Source organism: Crocodylus siamensis, chromosome 5 (genome assembly GCF_052110815.1).
Source record: "Crocodylus siamensis isolate JL-2025a chromosome 5, ASM5211081v1, whole genome shotgun sequence".
Classification (NCBI taxonomy): Eukaryota; Metazoa; Chordata; order Crocodylia; family Crocodylidae; genus Crocodylus; species Crocodylus siamensis.
This window is the reverse complement of record NC_143399.1, coordinates 13,375,118-13,401,006: the sequence shown is the minus strand read 5'-3', so window position 1 is coordinate 13,401,006 and position 25,889 is coordinate 13,375,118. Positions and strand designations below refer to the sequence as shown.

At 44.8% G+C, this 25,889-nt stretch overlaps 2 protein-coding genes across 4 annotated transcripts in view; one reads left to right on the top strand and one right to left on the bottom strand.

Moving 5' to 3' along the window:
- The window catches only part of FGGY (FGGY carbohydrate kinase domain containing), a 419,676-nt gene extending 397,329 nt beyond the window's left edge, over positions 1 to 22,347 (bottom strand). For all 3 annotated transcript variants that reach the window (XM_090047285.1, XM_090047289.1, XM_090047291.1), the window contains exon 1: positions 22,198 to 22,347. The gene's annotated coding sequence lies outside the window, so the exon portion shown is untranslated. The remainder of the gene's footprint in view (positions 1 to 22,197) is intronic.
- A 156-nt stretch (positions 22,348 to 22,503) lies between these two features.
- On the top strand, positions 22,504 to 24,923 carry JUN (Jun proto-oncogene, AP-1 transcription factor subunit). The gene has a single exon (XM_090047292.1). It carries the CDS (start codon positions 22,738 to 22,740, stop codon positions 23,695 to 23,697), a length of 960 nt encoding a protein of 319 aa, XP_089903418.1. The 5' UTR covers positions 22,504 to 22,737; the 3' UTR covers positions 23,698 to 24,923.
- The last annotated feature ends 966 nt before the right edge of the window (positions 24,924 to 25,889 follow it).

Below are 25,889 nucleotides of genomic sequence, written 5' to 3'. Positions count from 1 at the left end.
TTGAAGATTTCCAAGGTAGGTGACTGGACCACCACTGGAGGGAGTTTATTCTGCAGTCTGGACACCCTGACTGTGGAGGAGCTTTTCCCAGAATTGAGACTGAAGCGGCCTTTCAGGAGTTTGTATCCATTGGTCCTGGTCTTCCCCGGGGTGCCCTGGTGAACAGCTGTTCACAGAGTTCTTGATGTACTCCACTGATGTAGCGCTACGCTGCTACCAAGTCCCCTCTCAGCCTTTTCTTCTGTAGGTTAGAGAGTCCTAGGTCCCTCGGCCTTTTCTCAGATGGCTTGTCTTACAAGTCCCTGATCATATGGATGGCTCTTCTCTGGACCCCCTCAAGTTTTTCCACATCCTTGTTGAAGTGCGGCACCAGAACTGGATGCAGTACTCCAGCTGCAGTCTCAACAGTGAGTATCACTTCCTTAGTTTTGCATGAGATGCAATGGCTAATGCATGCCAGTGTGTCGTTTGCCCTGCTGGCCACAGCATCGCACTGCCGGCTCATGTTCCTGCGATGGCTGATCACTACCACAGGTCCCTTTCAGTCACAGTGCAAGTCAAATCGTCACCACCGAGCCTGTAGGTATGTTGGGGATTGTTTGCCCCCAGATGCAGCACCTTCCACTTCTGAGTGTTGAACTTCATCTGGTTCCAGTCTGCCCAGCTCTCCAGCCTGTCCAGGTCTGCCTGTATCTGCACCCTATCTTCTGGCATGACCATGCTCCCCTGTAACTTGGTGTCATCCGCAAACTTGGCCAGCGAGCTTTTCACCTCCACATCCAAATCATTGATAAAAATATTGAAAAGCACTGGTCAAAGCACAGACCCTGAGGGACACCACTGGCCACTTCTCACTAGGATGACACAGATCTGTTCATGAGAACTCTCTGGGTCGTACCATGCAGCCAGTTTTGCACCCACTGAACTGTTGAGCAGGTAAGCCCGCAATCTTCCAATTTTTCCACAAGGATATAATGGGATACTAGATCAAAAGCCTTTCGGAAGTCTAGGTATATAAAGTTGACCTTCTCTCCTGTGTTCAGGTGGTGAGAGACCTGTTCAAAGAAGGAGATGCAATTGGTAAGACAAGACCTACCCATGATGAAGCCATGCTGGCTGTCATTCAGAATCTTACCCTCAATGAGTGTATCGCACATAGATTCTTTAATGAGTTTTTCTAGGATTTTCCCTGGGATGGAGGTTAGGCTGACTGCCCTATAGTTGCCCAGGTCCTCCCTCTTCCCCTTCTTGAAGATGGGCACAAGGTTGGCTCTCTTCCAATCCTCAGGGATCTCCCCTGTGCACCACAAATTCTGAAAGAGTTTTGCCAGGGGTCCCACGATGACCTCAGCCAGCTCCATCAGCACTCTTGGGTGAAGTCCATCTGCTCCTGCTGACTTATAAACGTCTGGCTTTTGTAGTTGGTTTTGCACCAGCTCAGCATCCACAGTAGGAAGGCAATCATTCCAACCATGCTCCCTGTGATCCTTATCTCGCTTGTCTTTCCCCTTGGTCTGGTGAAATACTGAAGCAAAGTGTGCATTCAGGAGTTCGGTTTTTTCCTGAGTGTCCATTACGAGCTGTCCCGAGGTGTTAAGCAGGGGCCCCACACTTTCATTTGTTTTCCTTCTGCTTCCTACATACCTAAAGAAGGACTTCTTATTGTCCTTGACTCCCTTGGATAACTTAAACTCAGTAGGGCTGTGACAAATTTCACCGGCTTTTTCCTTTCGACACTGTTTCAACTTGTTTTGAGCTCAAAACAGTGAAATCAAAATGAAACAAAGAGCTTCGAAACAGCCTTGAAACAAGACAAGGGCAATCGAAATGTTTCAGAAGTTTCAAAACATTTCGAGTTTCGAAGTTGAAGCTGGGCTTGCCTATAGGGAAGCAGAATGTAAAAAGAGGGAAGGGTAAGAGGGGGGAAGGACACAGTGAAGGCACGTCTTAACACACACTCAAGAAGAAGGTCCTGCAGGAGAGGAAAGAAAGGCTCTGTCACAGTTTGGCGACCTGAGATGCTGCTGGTGCTACTGTGTTCCTGCTCACTAAGTTATTTTACCTGTTGTCATTTAAAGTGGTGTACCAGGATGAGGCTGTAGGGGAGGAGGAGACCTCATTGGGGCACACTACCGTGTTATGTAGCGGCCCCAGTGCCAGTGAGGGCACACCTTAACACACACACACAAAGTCACACATGAGTTTTGCTTGTTTGTAGCTTGAGGTGCAGTTTCCCAGAAACCCCTGCACCTATCCTGTGGAAAGCTGGCAGGCTTCAAGGCCTCAGCAGGGGCTACCATGCTTGCAGTTTTCACCTTGCTGTGCCTTAACATACACACATAACATGAGTTTTGCTTGTCAGCAGCTTGAGGCAGTTTCCCAGGAACCCCTGCACCTATTTCCTTGAAACCATGCAGGCTCCATGGCCTCAGAAGGGGCTACCATCCCTGCTCTTTTCATCCAAATCTGCCAAAAAATGACAAAGTTATGGGCAGTTTCATGTTTCCCCATTATAGCCTATGGGCGAAACATCGAAACAGCAACAGTTTCAACAAAACAAGACGGAACAGTGGTTTTGAAATGAAACAAAACTCAAAATGAAACACTGTCCTATCGAAATGACAAAATAGAAATCGAAACAAAATGGTGCCGCTTCCCACAGCCCTAAAACTCACTCGCCTTACCTTTCCTAATCATTTCCCTACAAGTGCAGACTATTGTTGGATAGTCCTCCTTGAGGACTGTCCCTAGCTTCCACTGTGTATATGCCTCTTTTTTCTTTTTCAAAATGAGAAAGGGAAACATGGAGGTCAAAAAACAAACCCACAAACTAAAGGCCAACCTGTCATCATGTTCCTGTTCTCTCATTTTCATATATATTTATTAGATATAAAGTTTGTCTCTCATTTTTTACATTTTACAGAATTTTACATTTTACATTCCAAATTAGTGTTATGCCTATATACAAGGATATCTAACAGGACAATATGATGGTTTTATCATTTTGTATTTCCTTAGGATGCTGCAGTATTCACAAACGAGTTTATGTAGGTCATACCAAATAAGTGTTATAATATAGCAGAACTTCTAAAAATGATCCAATGCTCGTCTTATATAAAACCACATCACAATTCTCAAGTCCAATGGAATGTGAGCTACCAGCACTATAAATAAATGTTCCTATCATACCAGATCTCCAGTAGGATAATTTACCCACACATAGCCCAAAAGTTATTGCACTTAAAACTTATCATTAGTTCAAGAATGAATAATGTGTCTGGGACCAAAACAATACGAGGGGAGAATTCTACATACGGAGGGGGGAAAGGGGGTTTGTACGCTTATTTTTTTTTAAAATGCTGTTTGAAAGCTTCTCAAGAGTTTGAAATGCTAGGAGCAATCTTGTGGAAACAGATTAAAAGGCAGAGAGGAGGCAAGGTCATCAAAAGTGCATAGAAAGTTCAATTTATCAGATGGATATCACTGCCATGTAAGTGGTACAGTTATGTGTCTTATCTCCATGGTCCTGCAACGAAAATAAACCATACAAAAGTCTCAGAGTTTAACTCTGTCGTCTTAAGTGCATACCCCATTGAGGGAGTGACCTAGAACACACCCCACGTCTTTAACTTCATGTAAGACGATATAAAAACAAATAAGCCATGCTTTCTTTTGGGGATTCACCCTGAGACCCTCTGATGCCTTGTTCATATTCTTTTCTTATCATCACATTCAGGATTTCCTTGAGATGTCATGATTACCTAACATTTACATAATCCCTTCTATCCAGGTGGATTCCCAAGATCTACAGCATAGAAACTTATCAATATTGCACAAGACAGAACATATTATCCAAATTAAAACAAAAGCAAAATTCAGTAGAGTACATTCCACTTAAATTGGAATTTTGGCCAGGATACAAGTGTTCATATTCCCCGCCTGGTGAAAAGAAATTCTGATGTAGATATGGAAAATGAAAGCATTCCTTCTGTAGATATTCCCTGAAAATCTAGTTATTAATATAGGTTTTTTGGATGGCTTGGAAAATTTGCCTTCACCAACACCATCCATGTGTATAAGGTGAAATCTTGCCCTTTATAGGGTAATTTCAAAAGGGCCCAACATTTTACTCCCTAATTCCCAGGCACCATGGCATATAATTAAATCTATATATTTTACCTGGGTAATTTATTCTCAAATTTTCATTATTCAAATTTAGGAACAGTTATTTCTAATTACATTTTATTCTTATTCTGCCATGGCCTTTATTCACATTCTTGTATACACAGCAACTCCTTAAAGAGATTACCACAATTTTCTTAATTTTCTGAGAAATAGGAAATTCCCTTGCTAAGGGAATAGGAGCCCTTTGCTCAGAAATAGGAAATTCATTAGCACACTACAATGCTGGGTTTTTCAGACTCACTGGGTGCATTTACTCATACACATTTACTGCACAATAACTGAAATTACTGCCCAGTATGGATGCGCATCTACACTAGCATGCCCGTACTGCACAGTAACTAAGGTGACTTACGTTGACTTGAGTGTAAATTTGATACCTGCATTATGCCGGTATCAAATTTATGCCCGATTAGTTACTACACAGTAATGCACATGTAGACGCCTTGCTGTGCAGTAACAGTGTGTGTGTGCGTGTGCATGTGTGGACTGACAGCACAAACTTTAGTCCCAAGTCAGTCCACGCACAGCATTAATGTGCTTTAATGCCTGCATGTGTAGATGCTGGCTTATTTCCACTTACTGCATGGTAATTTACTGAGCAGTAAATTTAAGGCAGCATAAATGCACGTGTAGACATGCCTACTGTCAATAAAAAGCCTAAAATTTAAATTCAAACTATAGCTAAAGCAGTAAAGCTGGAACACTAATAAAATACTGACGTGGAATAAACAGCTGTCCTATACTTGCGCAGCTGTTTAGTATCAAGAGATTCTATGGTTAACATACAGTGATCAATTAAGCTTTAAAGAGGCTATTGTTATTCATTTCTATTGTTCTCAGCTGCAGACTGTGGAGACCTGGTGAATGTAGGAAGTAGGAACTCCGAAAAGAATTAAAAACACTGTCTTTGCCTTGGAAGACGCCCTGCTAAGAAAGTGCTTATTGAACCCGCCAGCGTGGACATAAACAACTCCAGAGGAAGCACATACAGCGATACACCCAGTACAGGGAGGGACACAACAGAAAAAGTCAAAGCTATTCAAGATAAACACAAATTAAATGCATTGTTTTGTAATCTGCATGATCCTAACATAAATTAAAGCAGCTCAGGCTGAGAAAAATAAAAGTTACACTATTATAACTTGTCTGTGATTTTATGTCACCTTCAATGGGAACACCACTCTCCAAAAAGGAAAAAGAGGATACTGGAAGTAACGGAAAGGCACTGCCATTTCCCTTTAAGGAGGCTTAGTCCCTCCCTAACTATCCTAAAATTTCAACAAGTGGCACTGTGGGCACATGTTACCAGAGGCTTATTTCCAGTTTAAAAGCTGGATTCCTGCTCACTTCAGAGACCACTGCCTGCTGTACCAGTGCATTTATTGCTGTCACGGTGTCCTCTGATTCTGAGGCAGAGAAAAAACAGCAACCAGTCAGAACTGCACTACAGATACAAATATCGATGTCACACTTCTATAAAGTTGGATGGGCTTTTTCTCCTTGCCGTCCTAAAACTTTAACCCCTTGATGACTGTTGACCTGCACACTTCCCTTTGGCAGCTCAGTGGGCTGTCTGGAGAGTATCAGCGTTCAAAGGGAAACTGGGATTGTTTGTTCAAAATTTCTTGAAATGAGAGAACAGCATCCATTATCGTTTCCCAGAGATGGGTATTGTTTTATCACCACCCATACCAAATGCAGGCGCGGAGCTGTGTTTACAGTACGTGCAGTGGCTCAGATAGGCTGAGCTGTTGCAATCCTGTTGCAATCCTGCACAGCAGCACAGAAAGTTAATGCTAGCACGCTGCTCCCACGCCTGCCCCTTTCCAGGCTTTACATTAACTCAGTGGCACCCTATCAGGGCAAGGTGAAATACTGCAGCTTTATTTACCCAACAGAAAGACTTGAGAAGGGCCTTTGACTGAAATGCTGACAGATTTGCTGCCGACTGTGGCAAAGGTGTGTAAAAAGCCATGTAAAAAATGAAATGGTGAGATGCACTTGTGGGATTTCCAGCACCAGACTGATTATGCTCTTGGAGCCAAAACCTCTGCGGAGGTAGATCAGACTAGCTCCGCTGACTTCAGGACGGCTGCAGTACCATTTGCTAAGCCAAGGATCTGCCCTCTGGTTTGTTAAAACAGAATTTTTATCATTATAGTTTAATGTTTCTCAAATCAGGGTATACAGCAAACTTCTAGACCAGTGGTACTCAAACTTTTTTTTATACCAGGACCTATCTGTAAACATTTGTAAACCCAGTAAATAGTTTAAGCAGAAAATAGCCCCCTGCCCCTGCAGGACCCACTCACTCCCAAACACCAGCCCTGATGGTGCCTCTCACTCCCAACCCACTGCTCCCCACCCCCAGGTCTCAGCCCCCCAGTGTGTGGGACAAGGGGTGGAGTGTGAGGAAGGGAGGTATGTTTGGAGTTTGGGGGGTACACATGCCCCTCAAGATTTGTGCACCCACAGCAGGCCTGGGGCTGCAGCCTGGCTGGACCGGCATAGGCAGAAGCCACCTCTGAGGCCCAGTGGGCAGGACCCAGTGTGGGAGGGCGGACCAGGGCAGGGAGACTTGTTGCCCACCATCACACCCCACCTCCTCTTCAGGATAGAGCCACAGCCTGAGAGGAAGCAGCAGTGGTGGCTGGCACATGGCGGGGAGCTGGAGGACCTGCTCTCCACACTTCCTGGCTGCCACATGCATGTGGAAGCCCATGGTTTCCCATGTTTTTCTTCTTTAAAAGAGAATCCATTTTTAAAATTTGTTGAGCCATTCTTTAAAGTTTGCTCGCAACCCTTTCATATATTTTTGCCACCCACTTCTGTGTTGCAACCTATGGGTTGAGAAACGCTGTTCTAGATAGCATGAGAGAGAGAGGAATGGGAAAGCAGGTGGGAGCAGAGAAATACGAATAGAGGAAAAGGGAGAAAAAGAAAAAACCTGAATTACCTCACAACGTTTCTTAAGCTATTGGAGAAGGTACGGTGAAGGTGAAGCCATGTAGAGCACAGGGTAGCAACCTTTTTGCCACTGCAGGCTGCTGCTTGCAACCCAGCCCTTGTCACGGGAAAACCCCTGTGCTCCTACAGAAATCAGCAGAAGCTACAAAGGGAAAAAGGCAGGTGCTAGGACACTGGGGACACCTCCTCTGCTGCTTCGGCTGGAGCATACTGCTGATTCCCTGAGCTGCCGCCAGGTTGGATCCAGTCACTTCATGGGCTGGATCCAACCTGCGGGGCACAGGTTGCCAAACCCCGACCTAGAAAGTTAGCTTTTTTTTTAATTGCCCATAAAAAAGAAAGCAGAGGAGATGCACAGCAGCATAGCAAAATGAAAAAGGCACATAGAATAAAAAAAAAAGGCAGAAGAAAAAAGCATCAAATAGCAGGGTCCATTGTAAAAACTGAAGGAAATATGCAGCTCTGAAAATCCTGCAGTCCAAAAGGAGTTGCTGTGTTTCACAAGGCGGCTTGCTCCTAAGGCGCAGGACTAGGCATCAAGGTTCTTGAATTGTTTTCCCAGCTGCCAAGAGACTGTCTGTGAGGCCTCAGTCAGGATCTAACTTCTCTGTGCCTCAGTGTCTCCCTCTGTGACACTAAGATGATATCCACAGATGCATCTCAAGCAGGCCCAAGGAGGTGATCCTCCCCCTCTTTGCGGCACTGGTCAGGCCGCAGTTGGAGTACTGCGTCCAGGTCTGGGCGCCGCACTGCAGGATGGATGTGGACAACATGGAGAGGGTCCAGAGGAGGCCACTCGCATGATCCGGGGGCAGCAGGGCAGGCCCTACAGGGAGAGGCTACAGGACCTGAACCTGTTCAGCCTCCACAAGAGAAGGCTGAGGGGGGATCAAGTGGCCTGTTACAAACTAGTCAGGGGGGACCAGCAGGCACTGGGGGAGTCCCTGTTCCCCCGAGCACTACCAGGAGTGACTAGAAATAATGATCACAAGCTGGCAGAGGGTAAATTCAGATTAGACATCAGGAGGCGCGACTTCACAGTCAGGGCGGCTAGGATCTGGAACCAACTTCCAAGAGAAGTGGTGCTGTCTCCTACCCTGGGGGTGTTTAAGAGGAGGCTGGATGAACACCTTCCTGGGGTCATTTGACCCCAGTACTCTTTCCTGCCATGGCAGGGGGTTGGACTAGATGATCTGCTCAGGTCCCTTCCGACCCCACTAACTATGAAACTCATGCCAGGACTTCTATGAGAAGAAACTTATTAACACCTCCAAAGAAGCCCAAGATCCTGTACTGGCAGATGCTATACAATGGCAAGAGACTACTATTTTGCCACACAAATTAGTACTATTAAAAAAGCTCAGAACAATTAAATTGCCCATGGCAGCAGGAAAATACCTGAATACAACATTATCAATAAAGGACTAGAAATTGAAAAGGAGACTGGTCTGATATCCAGTGTGCTGCACTCAATCCTGAATTAACAGCAAAAAAAGCACTGCAAGACAGATAGACAAATATACATATCAGTGCTCAATATCCTGCAATCCACTGCAATTACAAATGACTGTTCTGTGCCTGTGTGTAGTTCAAGCGTGGAATTGATTGCCACAAGATATTGCAGAAGTTGACAGTTTAACCAGATTCAAAAAGAGATTGGTCAAATTCTTGGAGGAAAGTTGCATCAGTAGCTACAGTAGCTACTGAACATGGGAGTTAGGGGTATAGGCTCTGAATGAGAACTTTCTGTTTCTTAAATACTAAAGGCTGCACGTGGGACAGGAACAGAGGGGGAAACCCTAATCATATCTGTTCACTCTCCCTTTCAGCATCCACTCCTTGCCACAGTGACACAGGATACTGAGACATGGACCTGTGGTTTGACCCAATACATGGCAGCTCCTAGGTGCCATCAATAAACTAAGCGTCCACTTCTCTTGTAGTATAAAGCTATGGTTCTCAGGCTTCTTCAAATCTGAACTTCCATATCTTTCCTCTGGCAATTTGAGTTAATTCTAAGGCATTTCAATGTGAACACTACCTAACTCTTATATCAGTGTCATCAGTTGATTACAAAGTGTCTTACAAAAGAGGACTGCAACATAATGCCCACTTTACAGATGGTAAAACTGAGGCAGTAAAAAGTTATCTGGTCATGGTCCTCTATTAGGCAAGTGGCAAAACCAGAAATAGGACCCAGGTGTCCTGCATCCTTGTCCTCTACTCTATCTTCATTTCCACTAATCCACTTAGCTGATGCAGGTATTTTGAGGGGAAAGAAGGGAAAAGAGTAAATTGCTTGAGTTGGGATACTTTATTCATTAATATCACCATGGTACAGGTACCTAGGTAAGCAGAGCTTCTGCCTGGCCTACTAAATTTCTAAACCTGCCCTGAAAAGCTAGATACATATTCCAATATCCCCCTCAATGCTACAGACGTAGACGCTTTGTACAGCAATGCAATAAATAATAAAATATTATTATTATTATTGTCATTAGTCCTGGCTGCAGTTGTTGCTGTCAGTGAACTGACCTTGGATCTTTGACCTAGATGCTTACTTGAAGCACCTGGCAATAAGCTGTAAACATTCACACCCTGAAAATTTATGCCTGAACTTGCTAACTTTCCAACCACACACTTTTCCCTATACTGATTGCTAGGAAAAACCAGCAACACAACATGTACCCAGGTGGAACAAGGTTTGGTCCTATCATTAGTTCTTACCACATGCATGTTTACTCTCTCTTATATGACTTACCTGTGTTCCTGTCCACCAGTTCCTGGCTCAAACTGAAGTGCCAGCAAGATACATACACATTTCAGGTAGGTCCCAGATCTCCAGACGCAGCACAGCCTTTTTCAGAATGACTCTTTTTACTTATCATCCGTAAAATAAAATACAGCTGAATTTAAATTAGTAGCCATCACAGCCTCAAACCACTGCACTACTAGCACGGACCTTGTACCCTAAAGTTTCCTTAACCTCATCATCTTGTTCTTAATGTACGACATTTTCAGGGCATTTTATAAATTTGGTATATTCCCAAAGGACTGGGGAAAGAACAGAAACAGACTAATGCAGCTGCCAAATGCATGGCCACTGGCCAGTCATTCACGCTCCTAATGTAAACTACCTGTTCTCTTCTGGCATCTATTTTGTATCTGTAGCAGGGCACCCAGGGTGCCTGCTACTAGCAATAGGAATAGGGCTGCTGAAGCTCCCTGAAGCAGCACAGATGTGGGTTGCTGGGGCAACCAGGCAGGTCACATGGCCAAAAAGGGGGAAGGGCCAGACCTTTATAAATAGCTAGGCCAAAGCCTAGCTAGCAGTTCCTGTCTGGCAACCTGAGGTGCAGGAGCTCTGCAGGAGAGTCTAGCGGAGCAAAGGTGAGCAGTGCACCATGGTGACGGTTGAGCGGACCCTGATTAGAAGGCCTTGCGAGAGAGCCAGGTGGGCTTAGAATAGATGCTTTAGCCAGGAGGCTTAGTGTTATGTTACGGCCGGCAGGCTTATGGTTTAGTTTGGTTACTGTTACACCGGAGGACTGGGTGAGGCTGTAGGGGTGTGAGGAGGCCTCACAGGAGCTCCCCAATAATCCAGGGGGTTCCTGGTGCCCAATAAGGGCACAGTGGTTAGTGCCAGAGTCGGCACGGTGAGTGAGCGCCAGAGAGGCGCGGTGTGCGGGGTTTCGGACCCCAGCCCGTGAGGGTGGTATTTTGCCCAGTGGGGCAAACGACCCGAAAAAGGGCAGGGGGCCAGGCATAGCTACGTGCCACCTGGGCCCCAGAGGGGGCGAGGTGCGGCATGGGCCCCAGAGGGGGCCGATCAGAACAAGAGGCTCTGGATTGAGCAATTAGTCCCCGACCAGCACAAAGCCCCAGAGAAGGGCGGGCGCGCGGTATATGTCCCAGAGAGGGGCAGGCGCGCAGCATAAGCCCAGAGAGGGGCTGACGTCCAGGTAGGGGCTAGATCGATAAGCGCTCGACAGAGCCGAACAGAAGCCCAGGAGGGGCGAATATAAGACAAAAGAATGTCCAGTACAGCTGCGAGGCTTGGGGCATGCTGAAGGGGAGGTAGGAGGCATGCATTAGCCCTTAAGGCGGGGGTGCACCGAGTCACCCCATACGGAGTAGGGGTAGGTCAACTTACGCTGTGTATTAGGAGATAAAGGCAACCTCCCTAACTGAACCAGTTACCATCAAAGACGTGGCAGGCGAGGATAAGAGGGTGCTGGATCACCTAAGCTGACATGGCAGGGGGCATTAGCGGGATCATGGCCGCCCCTGCGCCCTACTCCGTGACAGTATCTATCCAGCAGATCCCCAGAAGATACCAATACTGACTATCTAGTTTTCTCCACCTCTGCTTCTTATGCCAAATATCCCCCTATCCAGTTCATGATCTCTTTCTTTACCTGTTCAACAACCCTTACCTTTTCTGTGAACTGACACCAACACAAGGTTAGTCATTCAGACTGAAGTTTTCTGTATGTATTAATGGGTAGCCACCCTGCAAAGCTCTCTACAGCGCTCTACCATCATGGCCCATCTTCAGAGGCAACCTTTAAGTCCTGCTCTCTCTGTCCAGTGGTTTCTCTGCCGATTGTCAAGAAAATTGCCAGCTATGATTTAAGTTCTCTGTGGTGTGGGCATCAAACCCACAGGACCAAACTAATGCTGCCAAGTGAATTCAAATGAGCCACTTCACAACTCTCAGTAGTGACCTTCAACAACAAAATCTTAGTCCAAATTGGCTCCAAACCTTAATACAAACCCTGAGCTCTGCTGCCCTTTACACTTGTGCTTTTCTGGACTCACATAGACTTGCTTCCTTTGCTGCTCTTGCTGCAGACTCTCCTACCTTCTGGGTTGCCAGGAGCCTTGCTGTTCTAGCAGCTGCTGAGATAGTATGAAGTGTCAACTTTAACAACATGCCAGATTATTTATTAATTAAAAAACAAGCATTCTGGATGTTTCTGGGCCAACAACCAAATGACTAGGTTATTTTATCAGGGATTGAGTGCTTATCTTAGCTAATCTAAAGCTTTCAGTCATAAGAGGTAAATAAAACCAATAGATTTTGTTGAAACTACCTATGGAGGAGAGTGAACTAGTAAAATACGCATTTATGGAAATGCTAATCAGCTGTGCCTTGAACTGCAGTTGTGAACTGCAGAGTGCCACAATGGAAGTTGAACTCAGTTAAGCCCAAATGAACATAAGTTTCCAGAGCTGTTCTTTTACTTTGAGTGTGTTAGACAGCTTTCAAGGCCGATCAGCTGCTTCCCAGCGTGCACTGTTTGTACATTTCTATTTGTATATTTTAACCAATACATTTTTGTTCGTGCCGCATGCCCACTATGCTGGAAACAGCCTTCTGCTTCCCATATGCCGCTTGTCCTCTATATTTTACCTTTCAACCCACGTCATGCTCTGGACTCCCATTGTGGATCAACTGCTATTCTGCCAGCCTAGTTTGTGTGTCCTGGATCTGTCCAATTGTAAGCTCTACACTACAGGGACTCTGTCCAACTGCAGGTTTCACAGAATCTTGTGTGCGCCTCGGATGCTCCAGACGCACAAAAGCCATGACATTCAGAATTGCAACACACTAAAATTGTGGAAAGTTAGACTCTTGGGTTTTTGTTCAGATCCATCTCTAGTAATGAACAACAGTTGTCAGTAAAACCAGACCACCAACAAAGAAGCATTGTATAGTAACTACAGCTGGTTGAATAACAACAGTAATAATAAATAAATACTCGCACTTAATCAAGCAATCAACAAAAATCCTCCCCTGCATCTACTGTGATTATCCCATCATCTATACAGCAAGCAGAGAATGGGAAAATTAAAGTAATAAGGAAAAATAAATTAACTATTTGTGATCCACTCTAGAAATAAGCACATGAAATCTTTTTAAGTTTGCTAATTATATAGGCCTCAAATTACAAAGCCAGCATACTTCAAAAACATTGAAACAACATTGAAGACAAATGTTGTTTTCACTTGTTTGTGCTATACTCCTTCACAGTGGATATGTGTTCCCATGCATTAAGAGGTTTTTCCCCATGCTCGTTACTTTTAGTACTTCCAATGGGAGGTATTAAACAAATGTGCGTTAGGCTGCCTCAGTGAGCAGCAACGAATGCGCATGGTTTTTAAATGATGCTTAATGCGCAGTAACCTATTTTACCATGCATTCATGTAATAGCATTTTTTTTTTTACGTGATGCTTTAATGCACCGTAAAATAGGCTACTGCACATTAAAGCGCATGTGTAGACGTGCCCAGTGTGGTCTATGTCTGTCACCTCACATTGAGCCCAGAAGTAACTTAACAGGTCTTGCAAAACCTCCTAAACTTTGGCCCACTCCCATCATTCACAACCATGTCTTTCTCACCTATTCATTTTCCTCCATTCCACAAACTAAACATTTCAAAGTACTGCAGAGATTAATTCAAATGAGGGGAAGCACAGGCTAAGGAGAATGTTGTAAGGAAAGATTAAAAGGACTAAATATGTGCAGATTGGCCATGTGATGACTAATTGAGAGTGGAGGAGATGGACATGATATTCATCTTTGAGAGTTTATAATTCTAAGGAACAATTCTGCTGAACCTTTTTCAAATGCACACAAAAAGGCCAGCCTGGGACTAGAGAAGACCTGACTTCAGCTACTAGCTGCAGCTTCTCTCACACCTCAAGTTACAAAGTGCTGCAGACAAAGCACTGACCAGACAGGAGCATCTCGTGCTACTCTACAATAACCCACTTAAAAACTAATGAGAGCCTGAGGTGATCCAGGGTTTCCCCTTTTTACATCTTCTGAAGGATGATGTAAATGGAAAGGGTCTCAAGTGGGAAGGCAAGAAACAAGTTAGAAATGACAGTAACATTCTCAACACCTCTAGAGTAAAACTGAGAGAGTTCAGTGAGAAAGGAGAGAGAGAGAGATTCTGAAACACAGCTAAAATAAGAAACCTAAATTAAAATAGATACCGTCTTTCCAAGAGTATTGTTTCCCTCACAGCCAGAGTTGAAACTACCATTTATGTTTTTTCAAGTGGTCAACAAAATAAGCCCAGAGCTCGGGAGGTGGCTGGCAAATGTTGATTAAATCATACTGGATTTCAACCAAATTCTAAATATTTAAACCTCTGTTTTATATTTAACTTCTCAAAGTGCCTGACTCCTGCTGCATATGGGGCTGAGAAAAAAAAGGCCCTTACTGTAAGAAGGAAAACACAGTAACAACCCATTTGAAGACCAAGGAAGACCTGAAGACCAAATACAATTCATTTGGATGCAGTGTGTATAAGAAATGTTAGTGAGCCTCTGAAAAGCCATTTAATTATTCAGATCATTAGATAGCTTCTGTCTGTCCTGTATTGACCAGTTAGAGAACTCTCTACATTACCATTGGTCAACACATCTGCTTGTCACATCAACATGATATATAGGTAGGAATTGAAAATTCACTATAAGTAAGATTACTTAGACATACAAATGGATACAATTTAGAAAATGGCTTGGGGGTGGGGTTCATCCCACTGAAGCAATATTTACTTTAGGAGACTGGGGGCGGGGGGGACCTAAAGTAATAGCTGATTAATAATTCAGGGCTTTCTTCACCCAAAATTCCCAGCTCCGTGGTTGCTGGCCATGAAGAGTCAAAGTCTCCGCACCCAAGGGGTCTAATTCTGATTCAGCTGGAGTCTGAGTTAAGCTCCATGACACTGAATCAATCTCAATTGGTCAAGCTAGGTACTGAGACTTTTAGTCTTCAATTGAGCAGAGAGTGTCCCGTCATCTTCAGTAATCATCTTCAATAATATTATTCTTGAAAGAGCAAGGGATAAAACCTTGAAAGATAACAAACAAATGTAATCAGTTTGTCTGTCTTTAGTTTCAAAGCCATCCAAGTATATTCAGGCTTTACAACCAACTTGACTGTGTGTTGCTCAAGTGACCAAATAGCCTCTAAATTAGTAGCAATCAACATAATTGGTGGATTGATGGGTGTCCCCTCCAGTAGCAACTTGTTCCCTGCAAAACTGGAATGACCTGTTTTAATCGTGTCTAGACTTGAAACTCCACCTATGTGACAGGAAGGAAGTCAAGGCCTGCTTAGCACTAAAGGGGGAGAAAAAAGTGAGGAAAAAAATTGCACATGCACATTCTTGTGGCCCATTCTGTTACTTATGCAAGTCAGTGAAATATTCCCACTGACATCAGATAGGACCCTAAAAGTACCGTTTTTCAGTTGATACCAATAAAGTTAACAAAAGAGAGCTCTTAACTGCTACACTGACCATATTCTTGACTCACAATCTGAATTTGACTTTGCAATGTTAGCTGGAAACGAATCAGACTGAAAAAATAGTGTCCTTTGACAAATTAAAGATGACAATGACTAATTAGAATAAATACCATTAGTACTATTAAGATTCAGGACTTGTCTACACAAGAAAATTGACCAGAACCGCTGTTTCACAATAGCCTCTCTGCATAGAGATTGTTATGCCAGAATAAAAATGATTTTTTCTTCCAGATTAGCTTAATCCAAAATCTACTCTTATTCTGCAATCAGGCTCCACACACAGATTTATTCTGGACTAGTAACAGGGCTCCACACCCTATTTTACTCCGGAATAACTTGCTCTATGCAGCCAAGCCCTTAAAGTTTATAATTATATGTTGATACAACAAAAAATAAAAATGGCAAGAGATGCTAATAAGGAAAATTTAAGGTTTCCATTCATTAAACCAGACAAGTGAAAATGTAAAATATATTTTACAATATTTTTATGGAAGATGCACTTCCTAAAATTCTATATTTTGAGAAGATGAAAAGAGGTTAAAAATAACTTAAATAGTAAAGGCATTATACAGACTGCCTGTGGATTTTGGAGACTCTCTCATTTATGTGCAATGACATACACTGATTAAAAACTATTTAAGTATTTGGGATTCTAGATGTGAGATACAAAAGCATTACATTTCTTGAGACACAGGCATATCTTGACTACATAGTTAGAACTGAATTAACCACATCAGTAATTTAGCTAGAATTCCTGTATTGAATCCAAAAGTCCAAGAACTGTTCTACAGTTATTTTTCACTTTCAAAAATATGGTAACAAATACTAACTGTATTTTACATGGCAAATACAGCATTAATGACTGCAAGTAAAGGGACAAGTATTTAATCAGAATACTTACAGCTGAGCTAGTGTAGAACATCCTAGTTGTCCCATGCAGATGATTAGCTTACATTAACAAGAAACCAAACCCTCTCTCTGGCTACGTATTACCCCCTTAGGTTACTCATTACATCTTCTTCTGAGTTCCAGAAACGAATTAGATCTAAATCCCAATATCCATACATGTGTTCCCAAAACACAAAACTTTCTTCTGCGATCCTTGTTTTCCTTCAGTACCTTTTTAGGTATAGTAGAGCCAGGTGACTGTGACATACCAATCTTTTTTGCTATAGTCTATCATCTTTAGTAGCGTCTTCCTTTGTCTAAGGCAGTGGTTTTCAAACAGAGGTACATATATGCACCATGGATACGTAGCCAAGGAGTACATGCTTCAATTTTAATAATGGTGGTGGAACTTCTGATTAGTCAAGAGGCAGTAAGTAATGTGGTGGCTGCATGTTGACACTGATGTTGATAGTTCTCAGGTTCTCAACCTCTTTACACTCAGAGCAGCTGTTAACAAATGCCAGCATTTTGCTTTCATTCATTTCTTGATTACAGAAAACAAAAGAGAGAAATTTTTCTGTTGCAAGAATTCAAAAAGACCACAACAGATTAGAATGCAATGCCTTTGACCCTGTGGAATCTTACTTAAAATCTCTGGGTTTAATCTTGTGAATCGCATTTAGATGTTTGCACACTTAGCGGCTACTATTGCACAGCACCCCATGGCACCCATAAAAGGATCCCACAGAACCCCAGGCTGCGTGGGCAACTTGGTTAAGAATCGCTGTCCTAGTTTAACTTAAAATGGAAAGACTCAAGCATTCTTTACTCTTTTTTTGCAAAAGGGATTAAAATAATTGTCATTTTCTGGAAGATAAAAATATAATGGTTGACAACATGGCTTTTGAGTGTGCTTTCCTTTAAACATACTGCATTGTGTAACATGCATATTGTGTGTGTGTGTGTTGTTTGCTGCAATATTTATTTTCACGTGCATAATAATGGTAAAAATGGTAACACGTTATTTTAACGGTTTAAGTCATGCCAAGTAGCTCTCATTGTCAACTGCAGTAAATTTAATTTTTTGTAATTTGTAAAGAAAAAGCTGATAACCACTGAATTAGAACAAATACCTCTTAACTGTAACAGAAAAGACATTTCTTTTTCACAGCCCGGCTAAGAACTGTTAAATTACACTTTGCTAGATTGCAGCCTTGTTTCTGGAGTCGGAAAAGCAAAGTGAGGCTTCAGAGTTACCAAAAGGATGAAAATGATCACAACAAAATTAAACCCACTAAATCTGCCTTTCTCAAAAGAAAATAGCTTATAAAACCCTGGTGCTTGCTTTTTACATAAACTTATTTTACTGTTGTAAGAAGAGAAAAAGCAGTTAATGCATGCAAGCCAGTATCTCCAACAATGTCACAAAAAACAATACATAACTCAGAGTAGTCATATCTTCATGCTTTACATCCATAGCTTTATTAACTCTATTAATTCGTTTGATTCCTGTAAGTTCAAGCAAAGCAATTCGTTTGATTTTTGTTTTTAGTCAATACACATTGACACCTTCGTTTTTTGCCCTTTCAGTTCCCTGTACTTTCTTCCTGACTGCCTTTGTTCTAAAACACCTTTAGCTTTTACCTCTACCCATGTGCTAGGGAAAACCACTACTGCACTTTAAACATCATTTCACTTTCCCTTGCCATTTCTCTTTTCTGTAAATTACAAAAGTTGCAAGTCAACTGCCTCAATTCAAAACTTGCCTTCTGTTACATTTAACCTTTCCCTTTAACTCACAGATCTGCTTATTGAAGGCAACTTTGCAGTGCTTCAGCTTACTCACTTCAGCCTTAACTTGAACTTCAGTTTCTTGTTTTCCCAGGCACTAATTTCTAATGCCGCACAAGATGCAAGAAATGTCAACTCCACTATCCTCTCATGGAGAGAGGTGTAACTTCAAGCTGATCTTTCCCTCAGTAGCTTTACGTTATTTCTCATACTTCTGACAATCATCTCCATGCACCAAACGCAGGCCCTGAAGGATGGTTGCTTTTACTTCTGCCTTTTCCTACTTGGGGTTGCTCAGAAAGGCAACTGTTAGTTTCCTCCAGTTTTCCCATTCAATCCCATGGATTGTTCCCATTCAGATTTCTCAGGCATTACATGGCCTTTTCCCATCACATGCCAACATTTTCCCAGTGCCATCCAGTATTTCTTTGCTGTGCAGTACCACTTCTGTTGTCCTGTAAGTTGTTGTGTTTACTGGAGAGGAACTATTTGGTGCCTCTGAAAGACATCTGATGATGATTCTCCAAGCCTCCACAGGCTTTCAGTATTACTGACTGGTATCCTTCTGACTATACCAAACTGCTGGAATCTAATTGACCATGTCAGTCATTGAGCTGAAATCCCTTTATCAAATCCAAACACAAGAACTGTGATACAGTTACTTTAAAACAAATGTTCTAACTAACTGTATATTAGATGGCAGTGTTGCAGCAGTTATTAATGACTTCACTCACACGGTAATTACAGCTACAAGCACTTGATCTGAATACAGGCAGTCCTCGACTTCCAACGTTTTGAGTTACAACGTTTCGCACTTACAACATTTATAAATTGACACCCTGTTTCGACTTTCTGACATAAGTTTCGACTCTCTGACGCTTGATCCAATGCGACGCCACACCAGCGAACAAGTTTGCTGCGTCGCTCATCTCCCTGGAGAACATCTGTCCAAACTTCCTTGGACACTTTCTTTAAGAAAGCAGACAAGACTCCAGAAAAAACTTGCAGCCAAGACTCCTTTGAAGATGCCAACCAAGAACCCTTCAAAAAGTCCAACCAAGAGCCCTTCAAAAAGGCCAAAGTCACCTCAAAGAAGTCCTTCCAAATCAATAAGATTGCTATTTACATTATAAATACATTAATGTAGCTATATTACTCATTTATAATTGACCGATTATAAAATTGTGGGGTATTTTTGGTGAAAACAGAGTATGGGGCTTGGTTCAGGAACCAATCCACCATTTATAACATTGTTTCTTATGAGAAAATAAGTTCCAAGTTACAATGTTTCAACTTAAGACCTGGTTTTCAGGAACCAATTGTGTCTTAAGTCCGAGGACTGCCTGTACTTACAACCAGGCTAGAGAAGGACATGCTTGCTGTCCCAAGCAGCAGACTAACTCACACTCCCAAGGACCCCTGTTTTATCCCCTTAGATTTCTCATTACATCTTCTGAGTTCCAGAAAGTGATCAGATCTAGCCCCTGACTTTTACATAAGCCTCTCTGACTGTTTCCAAAACACAAAACCATCTTCTACCATCCTTGTTTTCCTTCAGCCCATTCTCAGGTATACTGGAACCAGGTGACTGGTATACCAGTCTCCTTGGCTGTGACTCTCCCACCTTTCCTAGCTCCTTTCCTTTGTCTAAGGCAGGGTTGACCAACATGTGCATGTAACAAATGACACGGGTCACCTGTGGGTGTGGGAGGGGGCAGGCACCACAGCAAAAGATAGGTCAGGAAGCAGAGAGCAGAGCAGCAAATGACACGAGACAGAGGAAGGGGATCAGAGTGGCACCTGGGGTTGGTGAGGGCTAATTTGTGACATGCTCACCAAAAAGGCTGGCTTCCAACCTCTGTGGCTTAGAGCCTTCCACCATGACACTGAGCTGTTTTCCTGTTTAAATCATGGATTCCTGAAAGTCTATCCAATGTTGGACATCAGAATATATTCAAACACATCACTACTTAGTCCATAATACCTCCCTTAACATACCACAACAGATGCCTACATCGTACGCATCTCACCTCCACAGGCAGCTCACAGGTACAAGAGTGAGCCTGCAACTTCGCCCTGTAAGCTGCTTTGAAGGACTGCACACTTTCTTTATACTGAACCAAAGCAGTCGCAAAACAGCGTCAAGAGTATTGGACTCAACTTAGTGAATCTGCTTCTTTTAAACCAGAGATTTCAACCAGGCTGCGGTGCTAGCAGCAGAAAAAAATATTATTGGGGGGGGCTGAATAAATATTACTGGGGGGGGCTGACCCTCGCCCCTGCAGGTTTATTACAGGGCCGGCATGCGCTGGTGCTGTACGCAGTGCTGGAGAAGCAGCGCTGGGTGCTGTGGGACAGCAGTGCTGTGGTGCTGGTGCTGTTGCTGGCTGCTGCAAAATTAGTTGTTGGGGGGAGGGGGCTAAGCCCCAGCCTTCTGCCACCTATAAACTGTAGGCAGGGCTGGATTAATGCATAAGCAAACTAGGCACACCCCTAGGGCCCTATCCGCCTCCCTTCCCTTCACTTCCCCTCCCCTCCGCCAGCCTTGCCACTGCGGCAACTGCTTCCTAGCGGCGGCTCTGAGCCCTGCTCCCTGCAGGCAGCAGCACCAGGATGGGGAGAGGGGTCTTGACCAGCCCTGGGGTCCATGAGTCTGTTGGCCTCAAGCTCACAAAAACATTCATCCAGCCCTGGCTGTGGGTGCACTGCCAGAGCCTTTGAAGGCTCAACATAACTGCTGCTGTTTATTAGGTCAGACCTTAGGTCCGTCCAGTCCCGCATCCTGTCACAGTGGCTCAAGGGCCAGCCGATGCTGTCTGGTGTGCTCTGCTCAGCAGCCCCCTCGGAGCACTTCCCCGTTGCTCTGCCGGAGCAAGACCCGCCATCCCATCACGCGTCCAACAGGCCCATGCGGGGCTGAGGTGCGCATCATAAAGGATAGTCTAGTTTTCTGAAAACCCGATGCCTTTACGTCCTCTCTTTTTCTCATCTGATGTTTTTCTTGGAGGAAAAAATAGAGGACATAAAGGCGTCCAGTTTCATATCAATAGAGGACAACAGGACTGTCCTCTACGATGGCCGGAGAGCGGCACCGAAAGTTGGCGGCGGAGGAGAGCCGCACACGGGGCCGACCCACGTCCCCTTCCCCTCGCCGCCAGGGGCTGGTTCTTGACGTCACCCCGTCTGAAGCCGTGCGGGATTATGACACGATTATAACCGTGGCTGTTAGCAGGCCCCGTCCAACAAAAACAAGCCACAAAAAACTAGATTTTCCTTATTTCCGCCCCAAGTTATGAACCCAAAACATTTGAATACATGAGGAACACCTCCATAGACGAATAAAACCATGTGAAGCCATAGACACGTGTATTTTTGTCATTTGACAGGAGAAAAAAATCCAGGGTTTTTTGTTTTGCTTTTTATTCAGATTCAGCTGCTCATCGTGTGGAGAGGCCCTGAACTGTAGTTTCAAGCCTAAACGTGGGAGGGCACTGAGGGTGTGTGACAGTGAGCGACGAGCGGGATGTGTTACACGTGGGGGTACACGGGGGAGTGGAGCAGAGTGTTACACACGGGGGTGCACAGAGAGCGGTGCGAGGGGGTGTTGCACACAGGGAGCCGTGCGGGGGGGGGGCTTGCACATGGGGATGCACGGGCAGCGGTGCAGAGGGGGTGTTGCACACAGGGGTACACAGGGAGCCGTGCGGGGGGGGGGGGGGCTTGCACATGGGGATGCACGGGCAGCGGTGCAGAGGGGGTGTTGCACACGGAGGTGCACGGGGAGCGGTGCGGGGGAGTGTTGCACACCCGGGTGCACGGGGAGTGGACAGCCCCTCCCACGCTTCCCGCGGCGCCCCCGGCCCTGTCCGGCAGCGGGGAGTAGGGGAAGTCACGTGACAACCAAGCTCCCCCCCACCCCCCTCCGCGGGAACCCCCGGCACGTCCCATGCGGCCGGGCGGGAGGGGGGGCTAGGGAAGAGTCCATCATCCCCCGCGTCACCCCCTGCCCCCCCTCCCCTCCGCCCCGCTTGGTATCTACCTCCGAAGGAAGCCCCGCCCCCTCGGGCGCCTCTTCAGCGGGCAACCGGAGATTCGAAAACAATACGTCAGCCCACAATGCGCCGCGCCGGCCAGGTCCGCATTACCTCATCCCGGCTTGCCCCGCGCGCTGGAGGAGAAGCTTCGAGGGGCGGGGTGGCCATGGAGACGGGCTCGTAGGCAACCGGCCCGCCCCGCCCCCTCCCCCGGCGGCCGCAGCCAATGGGGAGGCCGCGGGGTGACATCATGGGCTATTTTTAGGGGGTTACTGGTCGCTGATAAGTGTCGGGCTGCACGCGGCGAAAGGGCTCAGACGCGCGGCCGCCAGCGCTGGCCCCTACGCTCGGCTCGGCCCGGGGTGCCTCGGGAGACCGGCGAGCAGCCGCAGCAGCAGCCGGAGGAGAAGGAGGAGGCGGCGGCGGCAGCGGCAGCGGCAGCAGGCAGCGCAGCGAGACTCGGGCTCCTGCCCGCAGGGGAGAGGCCGGGGCCGGCCCGCGCGCCCCGGCTGCCCGGTGCCGGCCTGCCCGCGGCCTCCTGTTCTATGACTGCAAAGATGGAGCCTACCTTCTACGAGGATGCCCTGAACGCCGCCTTCGCGCCGCCCGAGAGCGGTGGCTACGGATACAACAACCCCAAAGCGCTGAAGCAGAGCATGACCCTGAACCTGGCCGACCCTGCCAGCGCCCTGAAGCCTCACCTGAGGAACAAGAGCACCGACCTGCTCACCTCGCCCGACGTGGGGCTGCTCAAGCTGGCCTCGCCCGAGCTGGAGCGCCTCATCATCCAGTCCAGCAACGGGCTCATCACCACCACACCGACCCCCACCCAGTTCCTCTGTCCCAAAAACGTGACGGATGAGCAGGAGGGCTTCGCCGAAGGCTTCGTGCGGGCGCTGGCTGAGCTGCACAACCAGAACACGGTGCCCAGCGTCACCTCAGCTGCCCAACCTGTCGGCGGCGGTGGCGGCATGGCACCTGTCTCCTCCATGGCCGGCAACAGCGGGTTCAGCGCCAGTTTGCACAGTGAGCCGCCGGTGTACGCCAATCTCAGCAACTTCAACCCCAACGCCCTCAACTCAGCCCCCGGATACACACCGGGCAGCATGGGCTACCCACCGCCACCGCCGCAGCATCACATGAACCCCCAGATGCCGGTGCAGCATCCCAGGCTTCAGGCGTTGAAAGAAGAGCCTCAGACTGTCCCTGAAATGCCCGGGGAGACTCCTCCGCTGTCTCCCATTGACATGGAGTCTCAGGAGAGGATCAAGGCTGAAAGGAAGCGCATGAGAAATCGAATCGCCGCCTCCAAGTGCCGGAAAAGGAAGCTGGAAAGGATTGCCAGATTGGAAGAAAAAGTGAAAACTTTGAAAGCCCAGAACTCAGAACTGGCATCCACTGCCAACATGCTCAGAGAACAGGTTGCACAGCTTAAGCAGAAGGTCATGAACCATGTCAACAGTGGGTGCCAGCTCATGCTAACACAACAGTTGCAAACATTTTGAAGAGATTGACTCGAGTCAGAACTAATGAGGTTGTGGTAGAGCAAACAAACCCCCCAGAAGTGGCAGACACGTAAAGCTAATGGTAAAAGCTGAAAGGCATTGAGTCCTGCCTGCGCCCCGCCAAGCGCATGTGTGGAAAGACTGGCAAGCCTTCAGTCCAAGCGAGTGGGTGAAGCAGCCAGCAGCACCGCTCTAAGAAGTGCTGTGCCTGCTCCGAGGAGATTTCAGATCTCTTGTTTTAACACTGACCAAGACCTGCATGGACCTAACATTCGATGATCATTCAGTATTAAAGGTTAAACTGCAATAGAGACTGTAGTTTGCTTTCTGTAGTACTCTCTTTAAAGGAAAAAAAAAAAAAAGTGGGAGGGAGGCTTGTGGGAGGCTGAGATAAAAAATGAACTATGCTGGCTGCCTTCACTTAAATTGTGTATGTACATATCTTTTTTTTTTTTATTATTATTATTTTATGAAAGCTGATTAATGTCAATAAACTACTTCATGACTTTGTAAGTTATTTTTATGTTGTTTATTTGGGGTCTGCCCAGTATTGTTTTGTAAATAAGACAGAGTTTCTTCCCCAAGCACCCTGAATTTGCAGTTTTGTAATAAAAGTATAATTTTCTCTTATTCTTTTGCTTCTGGAAAAGAATCCCAGAAAAGTTCTGTTTTATATTTTAGGAACTTGTTTTTAAAAATGCATTTCCCTTCCCTTCTCCCCCTCCCCAGTACTTGGATCAGGACAGTATCCTGTATCCCAAACTCTTAAGGGGTAAGACTGATGTTAAACTTACTCTATAACAACAGACATCAGAGGAATGTGTCAAAGTGGGGATACAAAACCAATGCTGTAATGTAAACAGATGTGGTTTTTGCATCTTTATTTATTGCCTTTATGTGGATTGGCTACCATAATCCAGTAGCAGTTTGGACAGTACATTTAAAAAAAATACAGCAGGTTGGAGGAATCTGCTGTTGTATCGAACTGTCCTGTGCTGAAATAGTGTGAACTGTAACTGGCTATTTAATGTTAGATGCTTCTTAGTAAACTAGTGTCCTCAGCAACATATTTAAAATAGGAGATTTAAAAAAATGTATCCTTCACATGGAACTCATCACCTCATTTTTTTTTTTTTTTGTCTAACTATTCCTAGATAAAAGGTGATCTCTGTTCATAAGTATTTATGACAATGCTGTTGTCACAATAAAATCATTCTATAACCCTTTCCCTATCTCTACTTCCTTTCCCTTTCACTTGCTTTTGATTGTATACTTATTTATCCATATGAAAAGTGGGTAAAGCTAACAGTGAGGAAACCTTTTATTTCTACATTGAAAATTAGGGTGTAAATAAAAAGCAAGGCATGTAGGGAGGATTTTTCTTTTTCAAAAAAGACATTATTATGACAACAGCTTACCTGTCATTGTCAGTGTGCATGTAAAATAATTTATAGACTAAAAATATAAGCAACAACTGAGAAACAAGGTACTTAATAGTTCTGAAAAAAACCCACGCATGCTTGTGGAAAATAGTAATATTTATCATTCACTATTTTCAACATACTGATTCTGTGTCCAATTAATTTTAGCAATACAATCTGTTTTATATAAATGCATTTAGAGTGGGGGGGGGTTGGAGCCATATAGCTAAGAGGTAACAGATGCTGAGGGGAGAGAGGCAGAATGAAAAATCATTAATACATTAATTTATAATTCTGTTTAAAAGTCTCATCTTTTTAAAGTTATAATTCTTGTAAGAAAACACAGTACTTAGCAAAATGTCAGTCAAAATCGTTCATAATAAACACATATGTTAACTAGTAACAAAACTTGGATACCCAGAAACTTTTTGTAACTACTTTCTCTCAGGATAGTAGTTCCTTTATAGTAGTATACAGTAGTAGTGTACATTAGTCCCCTTTGATGAGTGATTCTTTTGGCCCACGATATAAATTGTGGGATATGAATCATTTCAGAGAGTAGATTGTTTTAAAGTTTGAGTTATAGTAACATTACTTCCCTGATAATATATGTGCTGGAGTTGGGATTACTATGTTTAGATTTTATTTGCTGTTGTCAAATGCATAAAATTGTAACAACACTTACCAAACAAAGGGTTACTGGGAGGATACTGTAATTTGCCAAGAGTACATTTTGCTGATGTCAGCAACCCGGAAGGTAGGTTGATTTTG

Excerpts from the sequence above, each read along its gene's own strand:
- JUN (XM_090047292.1), top strand. The coding sequence starts at position 22,738 with ATGACTGCAAAGATGGAGCCTACCTTCTACGAGGATGCCCTGAACGCC.